Source organism: Neomonachus schauinslandi, chromosome 16 (genome assembly GCF_002201575.2).
Source record: "Neomonachus schauinslandi chromosome 16, ASM220157v2, whole genome shotgun sequence".
In the NCBI taxonomy this organism is placed as follows: Eukaryota; Metazoa; Chordata; class Mammalia; order Carnivora; family Phocidae; genus Neomonachus; species Neomonachus schauinslandi.
The window spans coordinates 8712776-8731040 of record NC_058418.1 but is presented as its reverse complement, the minus strand read 5'-3'; the positions used below and the strand labels follow the sequence as shown (position 1 = coordinate 8731040).

At 43.5% G+C, this 18265-nt stretch overlaps 1 protein-coding gene across 1 annotated transcript in view; it reads left to right on the top strand.

The window, feature by feature from the left end:
* ARHGAP35 (Rho GTPase activating protein 35) overlaps window positions 1-18265 on the top strand; it is a 122467-nt gene that overhangs the window by 34298 nt on the left and 69904 nt on the right. The window contains exon 2 of the mRNA XM_021681351.1: window positions 10144-14021. Within this exon, the coding sequence (XP_021537026.1) occupies window positions 10338-14021 (3684 nt within the window). The 5' untranslated portion in view covers window positions 10144-10337. The remainder of the gene's footprint in view (window positions 1-10143; window positions 14022-18265) is intronic.

Sequence of the window (18265 nt, the reverse complement as noted above, 5' to 3'; positions counted from 1 at the left end):
AGTAGCCTGTTTTAGGACTGGCAGTTTATAGAATAATGCAAATGAGTAACAAGGAATAATTAGAAATAATGGCCTGAAATCCTCATGTCATCTTAGAATGCCATCAGGAGAACAGAATAGTAAGGCTTACTGTGGACTTGAAAATAAGCTGACCTATTTTCCCCAATTGACAGAAATGCCTGTTTCTTCAGCACTGTCCTCTGTTTGCAAGGCACATTTGGCTGGACAGTGCCTCCATTCTTGCATATTCAGAGAAATGTTTATGGAGAACATTGTTTTAAAAAAATTTTCTGCTGAGAAGTTTTAAAAGAAAAACCAAAACACCTGAAGAGATCGTAAGTGCTCAGAAGCAACTGCTGAAGTAATTTTACAGGTTTTCTTTAGCATTTCAGAAACAGTATAAAATTGATTTGAATACCAGGATATTCAAAGGTAAGACTTGGCTGTGATTTTGTTTCTTGGTTTGGTAAGAATCTGCGCAGACCGTATTAATGGTAAATAGGCTGTGATCCCGAGGCTTATTGGAGTGTATTGGCCTTGGTTTTGCATTTCCTTTGGCTTGGATTATTTTTACAGCTTATCAGAAATCGTCTTTCGTTGTTGTTGGTTTTTTTAGTATAGGTAACCCAGAGGAATCTTGCTGCATCAGTGAGAAAGATTTCTCAGCCTTAGGTTTGTCTTTGTTCGTAGTTGCTTTGATCAGATAGCTTGATTAGAACTCCAGAGCTACCTGGTAGAAACCTGCTGAGGATAAAGTTTAAGGAAGTGCTTTTGCTGAAAGCAGCCCCCTTCATTCACCAGGGGAATCTGATTTCATCCTGTGAATAACTTGGCTTAGAAATTTTATTTCTTTGGGACCTGCTTGTAGAGTTCTGCACACCTCAAAGCATGAGAACTGTGTCAGGATGAAAAATGGGCTGCTTGCTTTATTCAGTGTGGGCCAGCTAGGATGGTAAGGTAGCAGCATAGTTCTGTTTTTTTTTTTAACCCTGGAATTCAGAGGTGTCTTTACCAGGGCTTGGGGAGAAAATGAATCGAGAGGAACAGGAAGAGACATTTGCAAAAATTACAAATGGAATGGCGGAGAATCTTCCGTAGCTGCTCTTTTCAAAGTTAACTTTAGGCCAGATTATTTTAAAAACAGACATCTAAGATATCAGTCCTTTAAATTGGCTTTTGATTTTTCTCATTGGACTTTCTGGAGAGTGCTGTCCATTGGGTTTGCACAGGGTATAGTGAGAGCTGAGTGCCCGTACATACCCAGTGTCTAAGAATAGCCTGTCTGTTGCATGAGATTACATGTTTCAAGACCAGATGGTTAAACACTTAAATCAGTCTTTCCAAAGATCCAGATGACCCATTTCAGAGATTTCCTGTACCCAGAGCCCTGGGGATGTAGCAAGATTCATTCCCCGACTATGAGGAAATCCTCCCTCCTACATTAAACAAGAGTAGGTGTGTGTAGCCTGTACTAGTGGGAGCAACCTCCAGTGCTATTCTGGGCAAATATTTGCTCTTTGCTTCCTTTATAAATCTATATTTTTCTGCCCCCTTCCCCATTTTATTATTTGAATTTGCACTGGACTGAATTGAAATAAAATTTGCCATATTCAAATGGAGTTCTCTTTTATGTTAGATGATCAACTCCTTAGCCGGTGTTAGTTTGCTGGATGAGGAGTTAAAAAGTAGTGGTGTTACTGACAGTAAGTAACATTGGTGGGATCAAAGATAGTGGTCATACGAGATTCTCACAAGTGAAAATACAGTCTCCTGGGGCTCCTGGGTGGCTCAGTCGTTAAGCGTCTGCCTTCGGCTCGGGTCATGATCCCAGGGTCCTGGGATCGAGCCCCGCATCGGGCTCCCTGCTCGGCGGGAAGCCTGCTTCTCCCTCTCCCACTCCCCCTGCTTGTGTTCCCTCTCCGCTATGTCTCTGTCAAATAAATAAATAAAATCTTAAAAAAAAAAGACAAAAAACAGGGGCGCCTGGGTGGCTCAGTCGTTAAGCGTCTGCCTTTGGCTCAGGTCATGATCCCAGGGTCCTGGGATCAAGCCCCACATCGGGCTCCCTGCTCCGCGGGAAGCCTGCTTCTCCCTCTCCCACTCCCCCTGCTTGTGTTCCCTCTCTTGCTATGTCTCTGTCAAATAAATAAATAAAATCTTAAAAAAAAAAAAAAGAAAGAAAATACAGTCTGCTCATAGTCTGAGCCCTGGCTGCCCCTCTCATTTTCTACCTCCCGTGCATGAAAATTATTCCAGTCATTCAGTCTGTCCTAGAACGTTTCCAGTGCTTTTCCATTTTGGTCACCATTATTCTTACCCTTTCTCGTCTTTACAACATCTGGGTCGTCTCCAAGCCCTGCCAGTCTTCTGTGTACCAATTCAAATTTCACTTCTGCTCTGATACCTTCCCTTAGCCACACTAGACCTGAATGATCTCCTCGTCCTTTCTCTGGAAACCAGGGAATGGTCTATGCCCTTGATTGTCTTGTGGCTTAGTTTTTCTTTTTTCTAAATAAAAATATTTTATCTGAGGTAAATGATAAGATTCTCATCAGCAAGGACAGTGCTCTGTTTCTTCTTTGTTTCTTTGCATTGTCTTAGCTCTATAAATAAGTTGATGGATAGTTCAGTTCTCAGGTCTAAAGATTAGAGACTAAAGTAATAAAAAAATGGTTAGCCCCTCTGAAATATTATGAAAGAAGGAGAGAATTTAGCTGCTCTGTCACTAGGACCATGAAGTGGCTACCTTTCTCTTGTATTCAGTATCAGAGGCTGTGTTGTGCTTGTTGAGTTTGATGTAGTCATTTAAGACACTCCTCACGTGGTAATGAGATGAGCAGAATTTAGGGCATTGCTTCACATTCCAACAGAAATCACAGAGGAAATGAAGACTTCCTCTATGTCAGTCAGGTTCATAAAGGTTACATTTTCTATGTGTAGCTAAATAACCCTGACACATCATTGTGTACATCACTAACTTTAAGGTTTTGTAAGTTTATCTGGATTTCACAGATAAATGAATTGGTTGAATAAGGACCTTGGACTTCACTTCCAACTTTTCTTCTCTGATTTATCTAAAGCTTTTCTTTATTTTCTTTCTTTCCAAAGTGGGGGCTTGAACTCATGACGCTGAGATGAAGAGTCAGATGCTTAACCAACTGAGCCACCCAGGCACCCTTGTGTAAAGCTTTTAAAGGAAAAACAAAAACCTTCTGAAAATTCACTCTAACATTTATTATTATAAAAATGGAAACATTTGGGTTTTTAAAGACTATCTTAGGTTTTTAAAATAATTTTATTTAATCATAAGTGTGTACTTTTTTTTTTAAGATTTTATTTATTTATTTGACAGAGAGTGGGGGAGAACGCACGCACAAGCAGGGGAAGCAGCAGGCAGAGGGAGAAGCAGGCTCCCCGCTGAGCAAGGAGCCCGATGTGGGGCTTGATCCCAGGACCCTGAGATCATGACCCAAGCTGAAGGCAGCTACTTAACCAACTGAGCCACCCAGGCGCCCCTCTTTTTTTTTTTTTTTTTTTAAGGTTTACTTACTTATTTGAGAGGGAGAGAGAGAGCACAAGTGGGAGAGGCATAGGGAGAGGGAGAAAGAATCTCAGGCAGACTCCATGCTGAATGCAGAGCTCAACGTGGGGCTCGAACGCATGACCCTGAAATCATGACCTGAGCCACAACCAAGAGTTGGATGCTCAGGGCGTCTGGGTGGCTCAGTTGGCTAAGCGTCTGCCTTGGGCTCAGGTTGTGTTCCTGGGGTCCTGGGATCGAGCCCCACATCAGGCTCCCTGCTTGGCAGGGAACCTGCTTCTCCTTCTCCCGCCGACTCTCCCCCTGCTAGAGCTCTCTCTCTCTGTCCCTCTATCTCAAATAAATAAAGATCTAAAAAAAAAAAAGAAAAAAAAAAGAGTTGGATGCTGAACCGACTGAGCCACTCAGGTGCCCTTATAAGTGTGTACTCTTTAATCCCCAACCCCTATTTCCCCTATCCCCCACCCACTTCCTCTCTGGTAACCATCAGTTCATTTTCTAGTTAGAAGACTGTTCTTGGTTTCTCTCTCTCTTTTTTTCCCTTTGCCCTTTTGTTTCTTAAATTCCACATATGAGTGAGATCATATGGTATTTGTCTTTCTCTGGCTGACTTATTTTGCTTAGCATTATACTCTTTAGCTCTATCCATGTTGTTGCAAATGGCAAGATTTCATTCTTTTTTATAGCTGAATAATATTCCATTGTATATCTATACCACATCTTTATCCATTCATCTATTGATGGACACTTGGACTGTTTCCATAATTTCGCTATTGTAAATAATGCTTACACAGGGGTGCATGTATCCCTTGAATTAGTGTTTTTTTATTTTTTGGGTAAATATCCAGTAGTGTGAGTCCTAGATTATAGGGTAGTTTTCTGTGTTTAAATTTTGAGGAACCTCAGTACTGTTTTCCACAATGGCTGCACCAGTTTACATTCGTACCAACAGTGCACGAGGGTTCCTTTTTCTCCACATCCTCACCAACACTTTCTTGTGTTTTTGATTTTAGCCATTCTGACAGGTATGAGGTGATATCTCACTGTAGTTTTGAAAGACTGTCTTGTTCAAGTTCAGTGGTTCAGTAGACTGTAGATTTGTGTTTTCTTCTTACTGGAGCTTTTACATTCCATCTTTCCTAGTTCGTTTGGAAAAATCTATTCCTCTAGAAAATTCTCCTTTTGGAGTCTGTCTTACAGGGAAAATGTTTCCCAGTTAGATCCCCTCCTTTTGCTCTTCCTCTCTCCTGTGGATAGGAGTCTTACCATGTATTTACTTAATGCAGACATTTTATTTTTATTTATTTATTTTTTAAAAGATTTTATTTATTTATTTGACAGAGACAGCAAGAGAGGGAACACAAGCAGGGGGAGTGGGAGAGGGAGAAGCAGGCTTCCCACTGAGCAGGGAGCCCGATGTGGGACTCGATCCCAGGACTCTGGGATCATGACCTGAGCTGAAGGCAGCCACTTAACGACTGAGCCACCCAGGTGCCCTAATGCAGACATTTTAACCAGCTGCTGATGGTAATTCATAGCTTTGAAAACTCATTCAGAAATTTAAGGTATTGAGAAGTATGAGGTATTGAGGTTTAGAAAATGCTCTTTGCTTTGTTAGTTACAGTGCATATTTCCATTCTTTTCCTCTATTGGGATTAAGAAAAATTATGGTAACAAGTATTTTACTTCCTTTTTGCTAGCGGCTCCCTATGAAATTATTTCCTTACTTTATTATTATATAATATTATAGTATTGCTAGTTTGGCGGTATTCTGTCCATGGTTGTTTGAAACTAAATGCGTTTTCAGAATTTGTTGGCTATTCTCAGAGGTAGAGACAGTAGTTTTGGCTATGGGTAATAGTGGTGGATCTGTGTCTTACGGGACATTCCAGATCACAGAGCCCAGAAACCAGAAACATTTCCTCTTGGGAGCGTGGGACACACTGATAGAGCTGTTGACAGTATGAACTTTAGCAGTCATAGTAATGCTGGATCACAGTGGCATTTCAGTGTCCTGTGAAATGTGTACTATCTTGGGAATGTTGCCACTTCTTGCCCTGGGTTTTGTAGAGGTGTTAAAAAAGAAAACACCCTCCTACCTTCCAGTTGAGCCACTCTTCAGGGAGCTGGTATGGTGGTTAAGCAAGTCAAATAAACAACTTCGGAAGCCTGGTAACAAGTTCTGAAAAAGCTCTCGGTTGTTGGCATTATGTTGTAGTAAGTGCAGCATATATTTGTAACAAAGAACTGAAAATATTCCTGAAGTATTTTCTTTTCTGAAGGAGTTCACTTGTGGTGTAAAACTACTAAATGTTGGGGTTTAGTTTTTCTAATAAAACTAGCTCTGTAAAGCTCAAAGATAAAAGTAGTTACTGTTTAAAGAATCCTTTTCTCCCTCCACTGTAACTCTTCAGTTTTGAAAGGATTAATATTGGCAAATTATCAGAATGGACATTCAGATTTTGCTGTTTAAATAGCTTGGTTGCCCACTAAGAACACCGGTTCCTGTCAGATTTAAACTAAAGATACCACACTAAAGATACCACAAAGTCTTGAACATGCCTTGTCTTCTACTTTCTCTTTCTTTGTGGCCTTAAGATCATTAAATTTAGTGACTCAGCTAATTTTTTTTTTATCCACCTCTTAGAAAAGTTGAACGTGTTTGTGACCAAGCACTTAGGGTTATTTCCTTTAAATCAAGTGTTTGCAGCGTTTTTAGATTTATAACAGTCTTTGTTTACCGTGTAATTCAGTCCAATTGAGGAACTAGTAAAACTGCATTATCCAGACATCAAAGACAGGCATGTAAGAAGAGTGTACTTACACCAGGGAGCCGATTAGGTTTCTAACAAGTGGGAAGTTACCAGGTGTCCCCAAATTAACCATTTCCATGCCAGCTAATTCTCTTTTTTGGTAGTTTTTTTAGTTCAGTCAGTTAGCATTCTGGGTTTTAAATATCAGTTGCTCCGTTCTTGAGAGTTGAGAGTGTTGCTTTCTTCTCTTCAGCACCCTTTAGACCGCTGAGACTTTGACATTCGGGCTACCCGGAACACCGTGCATTTAAAAAACTGAGTGGGGGGGGTGCCTGGGTGGCTCAGTCCGTTAAATGTCTGCTTTGGGCTCAGGTCATGATCCTGGGGTCCTGGGATTGAGCCCCACATCAGTCTCCCTGCTCAGCGGGGAGTCTGCTTCTCCCTCTGCCCTCCCCACTGCTTGTGCGCTTTCTCTCTTTCTCGCAAATAAATAAATGAAATCTTTTGAAAAATACTTTTCAAAACTGGGGAAACAAGGGGTTGAGTGGAGAATACACTTTAGCTTAGTTCAGAGTTGAGCTGCTATCTTTATTTCATGATTTTGAAGAGCAGGTTGGTGTTTTGTTTTCCTGAGATTTCTGTGAAGAAATAGATTATTCGGCCCACTTTATAGAGAAGAGGTGGGACAATCTGCCAGCTGCGTGCAGCAGTCCCTGGAAGTGGGACCCGTGTCACCAAGCTGTATTTCAAGATTGGTCAAGTAGGTGGCCTTGAGTCCTGCCAAACCCTGGGTTGGGGAATTGATAGAGAAGGGCTCTGTTGTGGGAGCACCCTTGACTTTAACTTCCATCAACATTCCTATCTGAGGCTCTGTTAAACCTGAGTCTCCTCAGGGGCTGAAACAAAACTGTGTATGCGTACTACAAGTAATGTGCAAAAACACTTTGATTTTGTACAAATCTTTGCTATTTGGGTGTTTCAAAGGATGTGTGTAAGCATCTTACAATTTTACCTAAGTAAGCAATCACCTAGGGAAGTGGAGGTTGGGGAAGGTTTGTTTTTTTCTTTCCCACAGATGCCTGCTTGTTCCCTGTTGAAGTCTGGAACTTGGCTTCTTTAGGAGCACACCATTGTAATCATTGAGATTTCTCTTTTGAAAATGGTCAAACGGGCGCCTGGGTGGCTCAGTTGGTTAAGCGACTGCCTTCAGCTCAGGTCATGATCCTGGAGTCCCGGGATCGAGTCCCACATCGGGCTCCCTGCTCAGCAGGGAGGCTGCTTCTCCCTCTGACCCTCCTCCCTCTCATGCTCTCTGTCTCTCGTTCTCTCTCTCGAAAATGGTCAAACAATTTTTACATACCACATCTAGCCACATTTTGTTTCCATAGAGGGTTTGGCTTTCTGGGTCATCAAAGGAAGATATGGATGTTTGAGAAAGGTCTGTGACCTTTTGAGGTTATCATCATAGGGGACAACTTTCTTCTTCCATTCGTCTCCCCGTCGTCTTAGAATAATGTGTGAGGGTCTGACTTCCTTTGGCGTTTCTTAGGAGACAGGCCTCACAAAAACATATTAAGGTTTTGGAAATGCTGAGTTCCTACTAGGCATGACTGAGATTCAAAAGAAAATTGTTCTTTATTTTGAATTCTCAGTTATCTCAGGAGACTGTTCATTTGGCTACAGGATCGGCAATCGCATGGTCATATTTGCATGTGTGAGTAGTTGGCAGTGCAGTATAAACAGTAGTTGCCAGAAGACCACGTATGGAGAGATAGCCAAAGCCTACAGATTTTATTTGTGTCAACCAAGAAGTTGCTGAAGACATTGTAAGACATTATCATAACATTTCATTACTTCAGCCCTTTAAACTTTAGGTCCTTTATTTTTTTAAAATTTTATTTATTTATTTGAGATAGCGAGCAAGAGAAAGAGAGAGAGAGAGAACGAGCAGGGGAGGGGGAGAGGGAGAGGAAGAAGCAGACTCCCCACCAAGCAGGAAGCCCAACTCCCAGGGATCGATCCCAGGACTCTGGGATCATGACCTGAGCGAAAGGCAGACACTTAACTGACTGAGCCACCCAGGCGCCCCAAACTTTAGGTCTTTTAAGGCGCCACTTTTCAGCCATATTCTGTGGTTCCCCTGGCCTTTGGGAAAGAATCCACTCTTTGAAAGTGGCTTAATCTGATCTCTGCGTACTTGCCAACACATCTCACCCACTCCCCCGCCCCCGCACACTTGAAGGACCATGCTTTCTTCTGCAGAGAGGAGTCTCCATGTTTCCTTCCCCTACTTCAGGTTTCTCCTAAGATGGAACATCCTCCATAAAGGCTTTCCTCAATCAAAAGGCTGGATTTGGGGACTCTTTAATATGCTCTCATAATACTCATTCCTTCAATTAATATTTGTGTCAAGCACTGTGTCATAGGCTGAAGATACAGAAGAAAAGAAGGAAGGGGTGGGCTTTGTCCTCACAGAGCTTATGTTCTTGTCAGGGAAACTACTCCATACTCACAACTTTTTTAGAAAAGTTTTTGATTTGGAAATAATCACAAATTTATAGAAAGTTGCAAAAATTAAAATAGCACAAAGGAGATCTTGTCCAGGTTTACCTGTTGTTAACTTTTTACCTCATTTGCGTTCTTTCTCTCAATATATATACATGTTTTTTTCTGGATCAGTCACATACATTATGCCCCCCCCCCATTACTTCAGTGTGTATTTCATAAGAGTAGGGCTATTCATTCACATGGTAGTTATCAACTTCCTAAATTTACATTAATAAAATACTTTTATCTAATACTCTGTTCATAGTCCAGTGTTATTAATTGTTAGTAATGTCCTGTATTTCCCATTCTGGTGCAGAATTCATTTTAGGGTCAGATAATTGCATTTACTTAACGATGTCTCTTTAGGTTCTTTTGATCTGGAATGTTTACACAGCCATTCTTTGTTATGACCATGATAATTTTTTGAAAAGTACAGAGTGTGCACTACTTCCCCACCCCACCCCCATAATAGAATCTTGCTCATTTTTGGTTTAGGTGATGTTTCCTTGTGATCAGTTTGAGGTAATGCATTTTAGGCTATTATACTGCATAGTAATGTATCCTCTTGGGGGTACCGTATGTGGAGGACCACAGTATCCTTCCGTTCCTCTTTAGTGGTGATAAGTTTCATTACTCACAATGTTAACCCAGTTTCTCTCTTGTATAATTAGTGGTTTTTTTGTTCCTCTTCTCTTTGCAACTAATAAGTAGCATATCAGGAGACACCTCAATTCTGTGCAAATATCTTGATTCTCATCAAAATCCACCCCCTAGACTAATATCGAGTGATGATTCTTTTCTGATCCAGTAGTATGAACTCAAGTTCCTGTTTTGTGCAGTAGGTTATAATTCATTACTGTATTTAATTATTTTCCTGCTCAAATTGTGCCAGATTTGTTCAGTGGGAGCCCTTCTAGCTGGCTCCTATGTCTTTGGGAGGTGCCCTATCATTTTTTCTAGCACTTCTTACCTTTCCTGCATAACAGTATGTTCCAGGCTCATTTTGTACCAACTCTGCTCTAGCCCTGGAATCAGCCACTTGTCTGAGGAGCCCTCAAACCCTTATTTTAGCACTCAGCACACCACTTGTATATATGTCTTCCTCCGTTAGATGTATTGTACCTCCAGAGGGCACATAGATGTCAGTCGTACTCTTTTATCTTCTCTCAGCATAAGGCCTGGCACATTTGATGTTTAAGTATTTGTTGAATAAGAAAATTGGTTTTTGCTGTAGTTCAGTGATTAAAATTGGGTTCCAAAATTACAATGCTGATGGGTTTTCTTTTTCTCTCCCCCATCTAGGAAGAAATGTTTACTATTTGGCGATGAGAAAGTGGTGAAAACTGACCTCATACTGGTATACAAACACTATGGGACCTGACAGTCTTGCTGCATGGGCAGCCGGCCCCCACTGATAATGTGGGGAAGCCATCAGGTCCACTGGAAAACACTAATCTGATCTTGGAAGTGGCTGATTGTGGCAGGATGTGTCGACGATGATGATGGCAAGAAAGCAAGATGTCCGCATTCCCACCTACAACATCAGTGTGGTGGGATTGTCTGGGACCGAGAAGGAGAAGGGCCAGTGTGGCATTGGGAAGTCTTGTCTCTGCAACCGCTTCGTGCGCCCGAGTGCTGATGAATTTCACTTGGACCATACCTCTGTCCTCAGCACCAGTGACTTTGGTGGGCGAGTGGTCAATAATGACCACTTTCTCTACTGGGGAGAAGTTAGCCGTTCCCTGGAGGATTGTGTGGAATGTAAGATGCACATTGTGGAACAGACTGAGTTCATCGATGATCAGACTTTTCAACCTCATCGAAGCACGGCCTTGCAGCCCTATATTAAGAGAGCTGCTGCAACCAAGCTCGCATCAGCTGAAAAACTCATGTACTTTTGCACTGACCAGCTGGGGCTGGAGCAGGACTTTGAGCAGAAACAAATGCCAGATGGAAAGCTGCTGATTGATGGTTTTCTTCTTGGTATTGACGTTAGCAGGGGCATGAATAGGAACTTTGATGACCAGCTCAAGTTTGTGTCCAATCTCTACAATCAGCTTGCAAAAACAAAAAAGCCCATAGTGGTCGTCCTGACTAAGTGTGATGAGGGTGTTGAGCGGTACATTAGAGATGCACATACTTTTGCCTTAAGCAAAAAGAACCTCCAGGTTGTGGAGACCTCAGCAAGATCCAATGTAAACGTGGACTTGGCTTTCAGCACCTTAGTGCAACTCATTGATAAAAGTCGGGGAAAGACGAAAATCATTCCTTATTTTGAGGCTCTCAAGCAGCAGAGTCAGCAGATAGCTACGGCAAAAGACAAGTATGAGTGGCTGGTGAGTCGTATTGTGAAGAACCATAACGAGAATTGGCTGAGTGTCAGCCGAAAGATGCAGGCCTCTCCTGAGTACCAGGACTATGTCTACCTGGAAGGGACTCAGAAAGCCAAGAAGCTGTTTCTCCAGCACATCCACCGCCTCAAGCACGAGCACATTGAGCGCAGGAGAAAGCTGTACCTGGCAGCCCTTCCGTTGGCTTTTGAAGCTCTTATACCCAATCTAGATGAAATAGACCACCTAAGCTGCATAAAAACCAAAAAGCTCTTGGAGACCAAGCCAGAATTCCTGAAGTGGTTTGTCGTGCTTGAAGAGACACCGTGGGATGCCACCAGCCACATTGACAACATGGAGAATGAACGGATTCCCTTTGACTTGATGGATACTGTCCCTGCCGAGCAGCTGTACGAGGCCCACTTAGAGAAGCTGCGGAATGAGAGGAAAAGAGCTGAGATGAGAAGGGCATTTAAGGAAAACCTGGAGACCTCTCCCTTCATAACTCCTGGAAAGCCTTGGGAAGAGGCCCGTAGTTTTATTATGAATGAAGATTTCTACCAGTGGCTGGAAGAATCTGTATACATGGATATTTACGGCAAACACCAAAAGCAAATTATAGACAAAGCAAAGGAAGAGTTTCAGGAGCTGCTTTTGGAATATTCAGAATTGTTTTATGAGCTGGAGCTGGATGCTAAGCCCAGCAAGGAGAAGATGGGTGTCATTCAGGATGTTCTGGGGGAGGAACAGCGATTTAAGGCATTACAGAAGCTCCAAGCAGAGCGCGATGCCCTTATCCTGAAGCATATTCATTTTGTGTATCACCCAACCAAGGAAACATGCCCTAGCTGCCCAGCTTGTGTGGATGCTAAGATTGAGCACTTGATTAGTTCTCGGTTTATCCGGCCATCTGACCGGAATCAGAAAAATTCACTCTCTGACCCCAACATTGATAGGATCAACTTGGTTATCTTGGGCAAAGATGGCCTTGCACGTGAGTTGGCCAATGAGATTCGAGCTCTTTGTACAAATGATGACAAGTATGTGATAGATGGTAAAATGTATGAGCTTTCCCTGAGGCCAATAGAAGGGAATGTTAGGCTTCCTGTGAACTCTTTTCAAACGCCAACATTTCAGCCCCATGGCTGTCTCTGCCTTTACAATTCAAAGGAATCTCTATCCTATGTGGTGGAGAGTATAGAGAAGAGTAGAGAGTCCACACTTGGCAGGCGAGATAATCATTTAGTCCATCTCCCCCTGACGTTAATCTTGGTTAACAAGAGAGGAGACACCAGTGGAGAGACCCTGCATAGCTTAATACAACAAGGTCAGCAGATTGCCAGCAAACTGCAGTGTGTCTTTCTCGACCCTGCTTCTGCTGGCATCGGTTATGGACGCAACATTAATGAAAAGCAAATCAGTCAAGTTTTGAAAGGACTCCTGGACTCCAAGCGTAACTTAAACCTGGTCAGTTCTACTGCTAGCATCAAAGATCTGGCTGATGTTGACCTGCGAATTGTCATGTGTCTGATGTGTGGAGATCCTTTCAGTGCAGATGACATACTCTTTCCTGTCCTTCAGTCCCAAACCTGTAAGTCTTCCCATTGTGGAAGCAACAACTCTGTTTTACTTGAACTACCAATCGGACTCCACAAGAAGCGCATTGAACTGTCTATTCTTTCGTACCATTCCTCATTTAGCATCAGAAAAAGCCGGTTGGTCCATGGGTACATTGTTTTTTATTCAGCCAAACGTAAGGCCTCCTTGGCTATGTTACGTGCCTTTCTTTGTGAAGTGCAGGATATTATCCCCATTCAGCTGGTTGCACTCACTGACGGCGCTATAGATGTCCTGGACAATGACTTAAGTCGGGAGCAGCTGAGTGAGGGGGAGGAGATTGCTCAAGAAATTGATGGAAGGTTCACAAGCATCCCCTGTAGCCAACCCCAGCATAAACTTGAGATCTTCCACCCATTTTTTAAAGATGTGGTGGATAAAAAGAACATAATCGAGGCTACTCATATGTACGATAATGCTGCCGAGGCCTGTAGCACCACAGAAGAGGTGTTTAACTCCCCCCGAGCGGGCTCTCCACTCTGCAACTCAAACCTGCAGGATTCAGAAGAGGATATTGAGCCCCCTTCTTACAGCTTGTTTCGAGAAGACACGTCACTGCCCTCTTTGTCCAAAGACCATTCTAAGCTCTCTATGGAACTGGAGGGAAATGATGGGCTGTCTTTCATCATGAGTAATTTTGAAAGTAAACTGAACAACAAAGTACCTCCACCAGTCAAACCAAAGCCTCCTGTCCATTTCGATATTACAAAGGGGGATCTGTCTTATTTAGACCAAGGCCATAGAGATGGACAGAGGAAGTCTGTGTCTTCTAGCACCTGGCTACCTCCGGATGGGTTTGATCCTTCTGATTATGCTGAACCCATGGATGCTGTGGTCAAGCCAAGGAATGAAGAAGAAAACATATACTCAGTGCCCCATGACAGCACCCAAGGCAAAATCATCACCATTCGGAATATCAACAAAGCCCAGTCCAACGGCAGTGGCAATGGCTCTGACAGTGAAATGGACACCAGCTCTCTGGAGCGAGGCCGCAAGGTCTCCATCGTGAGCAAGCCAGTGCTGTACAGGACGAGATGCAGCCGGCTAGGGAGGTTTGCCAGTTACCGAACCAGCTTCAGTGTGGGGAGCGATGATGAGCTGGGGCCCATCCGGAAAAAAGAGGAGGATCAGGCATCTCAAGGTTATAAAGGGGACAATGCCGTCATTCCCTATGAAACAGATGAAGATCCAAGGAGGAGGAATATTCTTCGCAGCCTAAGGAGGAACACTAAGGTAAGATACCAGTTTAGGAATGAGTCACAGTACTTGCTCACACAGTGTCTCAGTGAGAGCTGATTGATGATGATGATGGTGATTTTCAAGGACAGCTTATTCTGATAAAAAAAACTGACCTGTGTGTGTATTTACTCTCTGACTTAGCATAAAGTAAGCAGTGTCTCAGATTGCTACTACCTGCAGCTCGCAAGGTAGTAAGGACCTTTAGATAGACAGCTTGAGTTTGAGTTGTCTTTGTCCAAAACAATAGTTAGGTAATTACCAAAATGAGCAGACCATGTAGAACTTGTCGGTATCCTGACAAGTAGCCAAGCCAGTGACGATACGCTTGCTCTTCCTATACGTAAACACCAGAAATTAAATTGCACGTTTCAGTCTCTGACTGCTAAACAAACATTTCACCCATACGACTCGTAAAAGCTCCTCCTTTCCCTCACTGACCCATAGAGTTGCTGCATTTTATTTTCTGTTTATTAAGATTTTTATTTATTTGAGAGAGCACAAGCTTGGGGTTGGGGCTAGGGGCAGAGGGAGAGGGAGAAGTAGACTCCCCGCTGAGCAGGGAGCCTGATGCGATGCGGGGCTCAATCCCAGGATCCTGAGATCATGACCTGAGTCAAAGGCAGACACTTAACTGACTGAGCCATCCAGGTGCCCCAGGTTGCTGCATTTTAGATGAGGAAAAATTGGATGATTATTTTATTTGCATACAAGTCAATGAAGGGTCTTAGGTACGTAAATGAAAAGTAAGAACCTTGTCACTGCGAGTTATAAACCTGTCCCCCCCCCACACAATAATAAACCTGTCCCATATTTGTAAAATTGGAGTGCCCTCCAGCTGCATTATTTTAAGTGAGATGCTGCTGCTATCAGTGAGGGCTTCAGATTTGATTTAGGGACCAAAGCGGGACGAGCAGAAAGTAAACCACACATATTATGAGTGTCAAACCTGCCATCAGATGTAGGGGAAGCAGTCCCAAATGCAGCAGCAGAGAAAGCCTCTTTATCTTGTGTAGAATTGCAGTGTACAGAGTAGAGTGCCCTGTCCCCTTGGGCTTAGGCTTTGAGACAGGACAGTTATTTCTGAACTTTTTCTCCCCCCCCCCCTTTTAGAGTAGAGGGAAATACTCTGTTTTTCAGAGAAAGACATCTTGGTGAGACCCGACAACAGGACTGTGTTACATGCTAGCCCACAACCAGCCTTGGGATACACAGAATGATTTCTCTGCATTGAAAGCTTTTCCTCCTCTCCCGACCATGAAACAGCAGAGAACAAAGTGACTTGTCTGAAAACATTTCAGGGAACTTTGGAAGAAAGCTTGCCAAAAGCTTGTGTTATTACAAGACATACCAAATCAGAAGGATCTGGAGTCCAGGCTGTTTTAAGAGTTGACAATTTGTTGTAAAAGATCACCTGGAGGCTAGTTCTGCAGCTCTTACTGGTTAAGAGGGCCCTCGGAGATGGAGGAACACGATGCCATGGCCCTCAGAAGGAGAATGTATTCACTCTATGTTCCCTGATAGCATACACAGTGCTCCCCGATCACCATTGGCTGGAGCTTCCAGAGTTTCCTTACCTGTGTAGTTTCAGAAAGGGCAGGGCGGTATTGTGTGTTCTGTTCCCCTCCCCTTCTGAATTGAACATTAGTAGATATCATAGGCATTTGATTTCCCCTTGTTTTGTTTTTCCACTTGGATTCCTTCATCTACCTTCAGTATTTTGTTCTGCAAGGGTTAGTAGGGGGCAGACCCATGGAAAACCGTTCTTATTTAGGAAGTCAGAAAGTAGCCTCACCTGGGGCGCCTGGGTGGCTCAGTCGTTAAGCGGCTGCCTTCGGCTCAGGTCATGATCCCAGGGTCCTGGGATCGAGCCCCGCATCGGGCTCCCTGCTCCGCGGGAAGCCTGCTTCTCCCTCTCCCACTCCCTCTGCTTGTGTTCCCTCTCTCGCTGTGTCTCTCTGTCAAATAAATAAAATCTTAAAAAAAAAAAAAAAAAAAAGTAGCCTCACCTGCCCCCAGTACTTCCTTAAAGCTTTCCTATTTAACGATACCGGAATCCAAACATTTTTAACGTTTTGACTTTCTTCTCTTCCTCCTCCACTCCTGATGAAGACTGTTACTGGAATAGCTTATTTAAATGCTGACAGTCTTAATTTGTGGGGGTGTTTGCACACCTGGGAATTAGGAAGGTGGCATAATAGCACACTGAATTATAACTAATTTTCTGGCTTCTAGCTACATTTTTAATGCTTGTTGAAGATAATGCTTTTAAGACACATCCCCAAACAAGCCATGCTTTAAAGAGCACACACGGTAGGCTCCGCAGAAAACAGCTGGTGTCCATGTTTTTGAAGAGCCACTTCCTAACCTAGAACTTCCTTACACTGGGTTGCTGGGTCAGCATGCAAGAAGTGCTCGACTTCCCGTCTGGTACGTGGGCCACACCTCTTCAAGTCAAATAAAAATGATACTTCTGGCCCAAGAGCAATAGCGTGCCAGAAGTCAGTTCAGGAGTATCCTTTGGAAAGTGTGAGTAAAAGGTGAAATTGTCTTTTCCTGCCTTGGAAAATGGTGCTTTGAAATGAGTGTAGCTGCTTTGTCATCCTAATGCAGAGATAAGTAGAGCCTTTATTTTCTTCCCCATTGGGGCAAACCTCCTATTAAAATTGCTGCCTTAAGAAAGCAGACTGACACTGGTTTTACTGGAAAAGCAAGATACCATGGGGCAGAGAATGCCAAACCAACCCCTACGTGGGGGATTTGGCCTTTGATTTTTATTGGCATGACAAAGCAATACAGTATTTATTTGAAGTGAGGGGGGAGCCAATCAGTAATGGAAAACACACTTAGTGCCTTCTCCATGCCAGACACCACTGGGGAAATGGCACAGATCCTTCTTGCCCAGACCGGAGCTCCCAGTTGAGGCAGCAAGACCTACAGAACTACTGAAAATAGGTGGTCTGCCCAGGGGGCACTGTGTTGGGGCAGAATGGAAATCCCAGGCTGGGGGCCGTTAAGGAGCACAGTGTGTGGAGTGATTAGCAGTTTGGGTTCTGGGAAGGGGGAAGGGGCAAGGGGGGGCGGGGGGGGGGGGCGGGCTGAAGTCCAATCCCAACTCCTCCGCTCCCTCACTGGGACTGGGGGCACGTGATTCACCTCTCCATATCCCTTGGGCAAAAAGGGAGAACACAGTGGCACCTTCCTCATATGGTTATGAGAAATGGAGTGAGGTCATGCACGTGAGACCCTGAGGAGGCTGCATCCTGGACAGGGGTTAGGGATTGCAGTGTTGTTATTTAACGATTTCTCGAAAAAGAGTGAGTAGTGAGTAGTACTGAAGCCTCGGAGGTAAGGAAAGGCCTGAAGGTAAAAATGTGCATGTTGTATTCAAGGAGACGAGAGTGCTGGTCTGGTCTAGCTGAGGGCTTGGGGGGCCAACATTGTCCCTCCCTTTTGTGTAAGTTTTAACCCTGTGTGTTCCTTAGCTGCTTTCTCAGCACTTACCCTAGCAACAGCCCTAACAACAACAACAAAAGCTATGCTCTGGGTACCAATGTGATGTGGAGAAAGAGAAATTGCCCGGCTCCCTTGGCAGATTTGCTAGATTAGCTCTTTACTGTAAAATTGGAGTTGGAGTGTGAGGGAATCGCTTTCATTTCTGTTAATGAAAGTGCAGACTGTAAAGCTGACTGTCATTCTGGGTCCTTTTCCCAGCTGAACCATTTAGCAACCCACCCTCATAGTGGGAGCCTTCCGCACTCAGCTGAATGAAATTGAAAATCTACGATTGCACTTCAGTGGGGCCCATGAATAGATGCTTTGTCTGTAAAGAGTTGGTGTTGCACATGGTCTCTGTCTCTCAGTACCATGCGTTTGCAAAGATGAGATCAGGACCGGCAGGGTCTTATTTTAAAACCAAAAAAAAAACAGGCTGGGGAATCTTGCTTCACAAAATGTGCCTTTTGGGTAAGCTCGAGTTGCTGAATTTAGTGTGTTTGACCACAGATTTAAAGAGAAGACATTATTGGCTATTTACCCTTCTATCTGATGTGCTCTTATCTTTGTGTTTAAAAAAAAAAGACAAAACAGAATGATAAAGAAAATCTTTCACTCACTGTAGCTACCACATGACAAGACAACCTATTGAAAAGCAAACCAATTCAATCACGCATTGTTTGGTCTATAAGGCACCAAGTAACCAGTTTGACAGTTTGTGTCTCCCCCCCCCCGCCCCCCCAGTG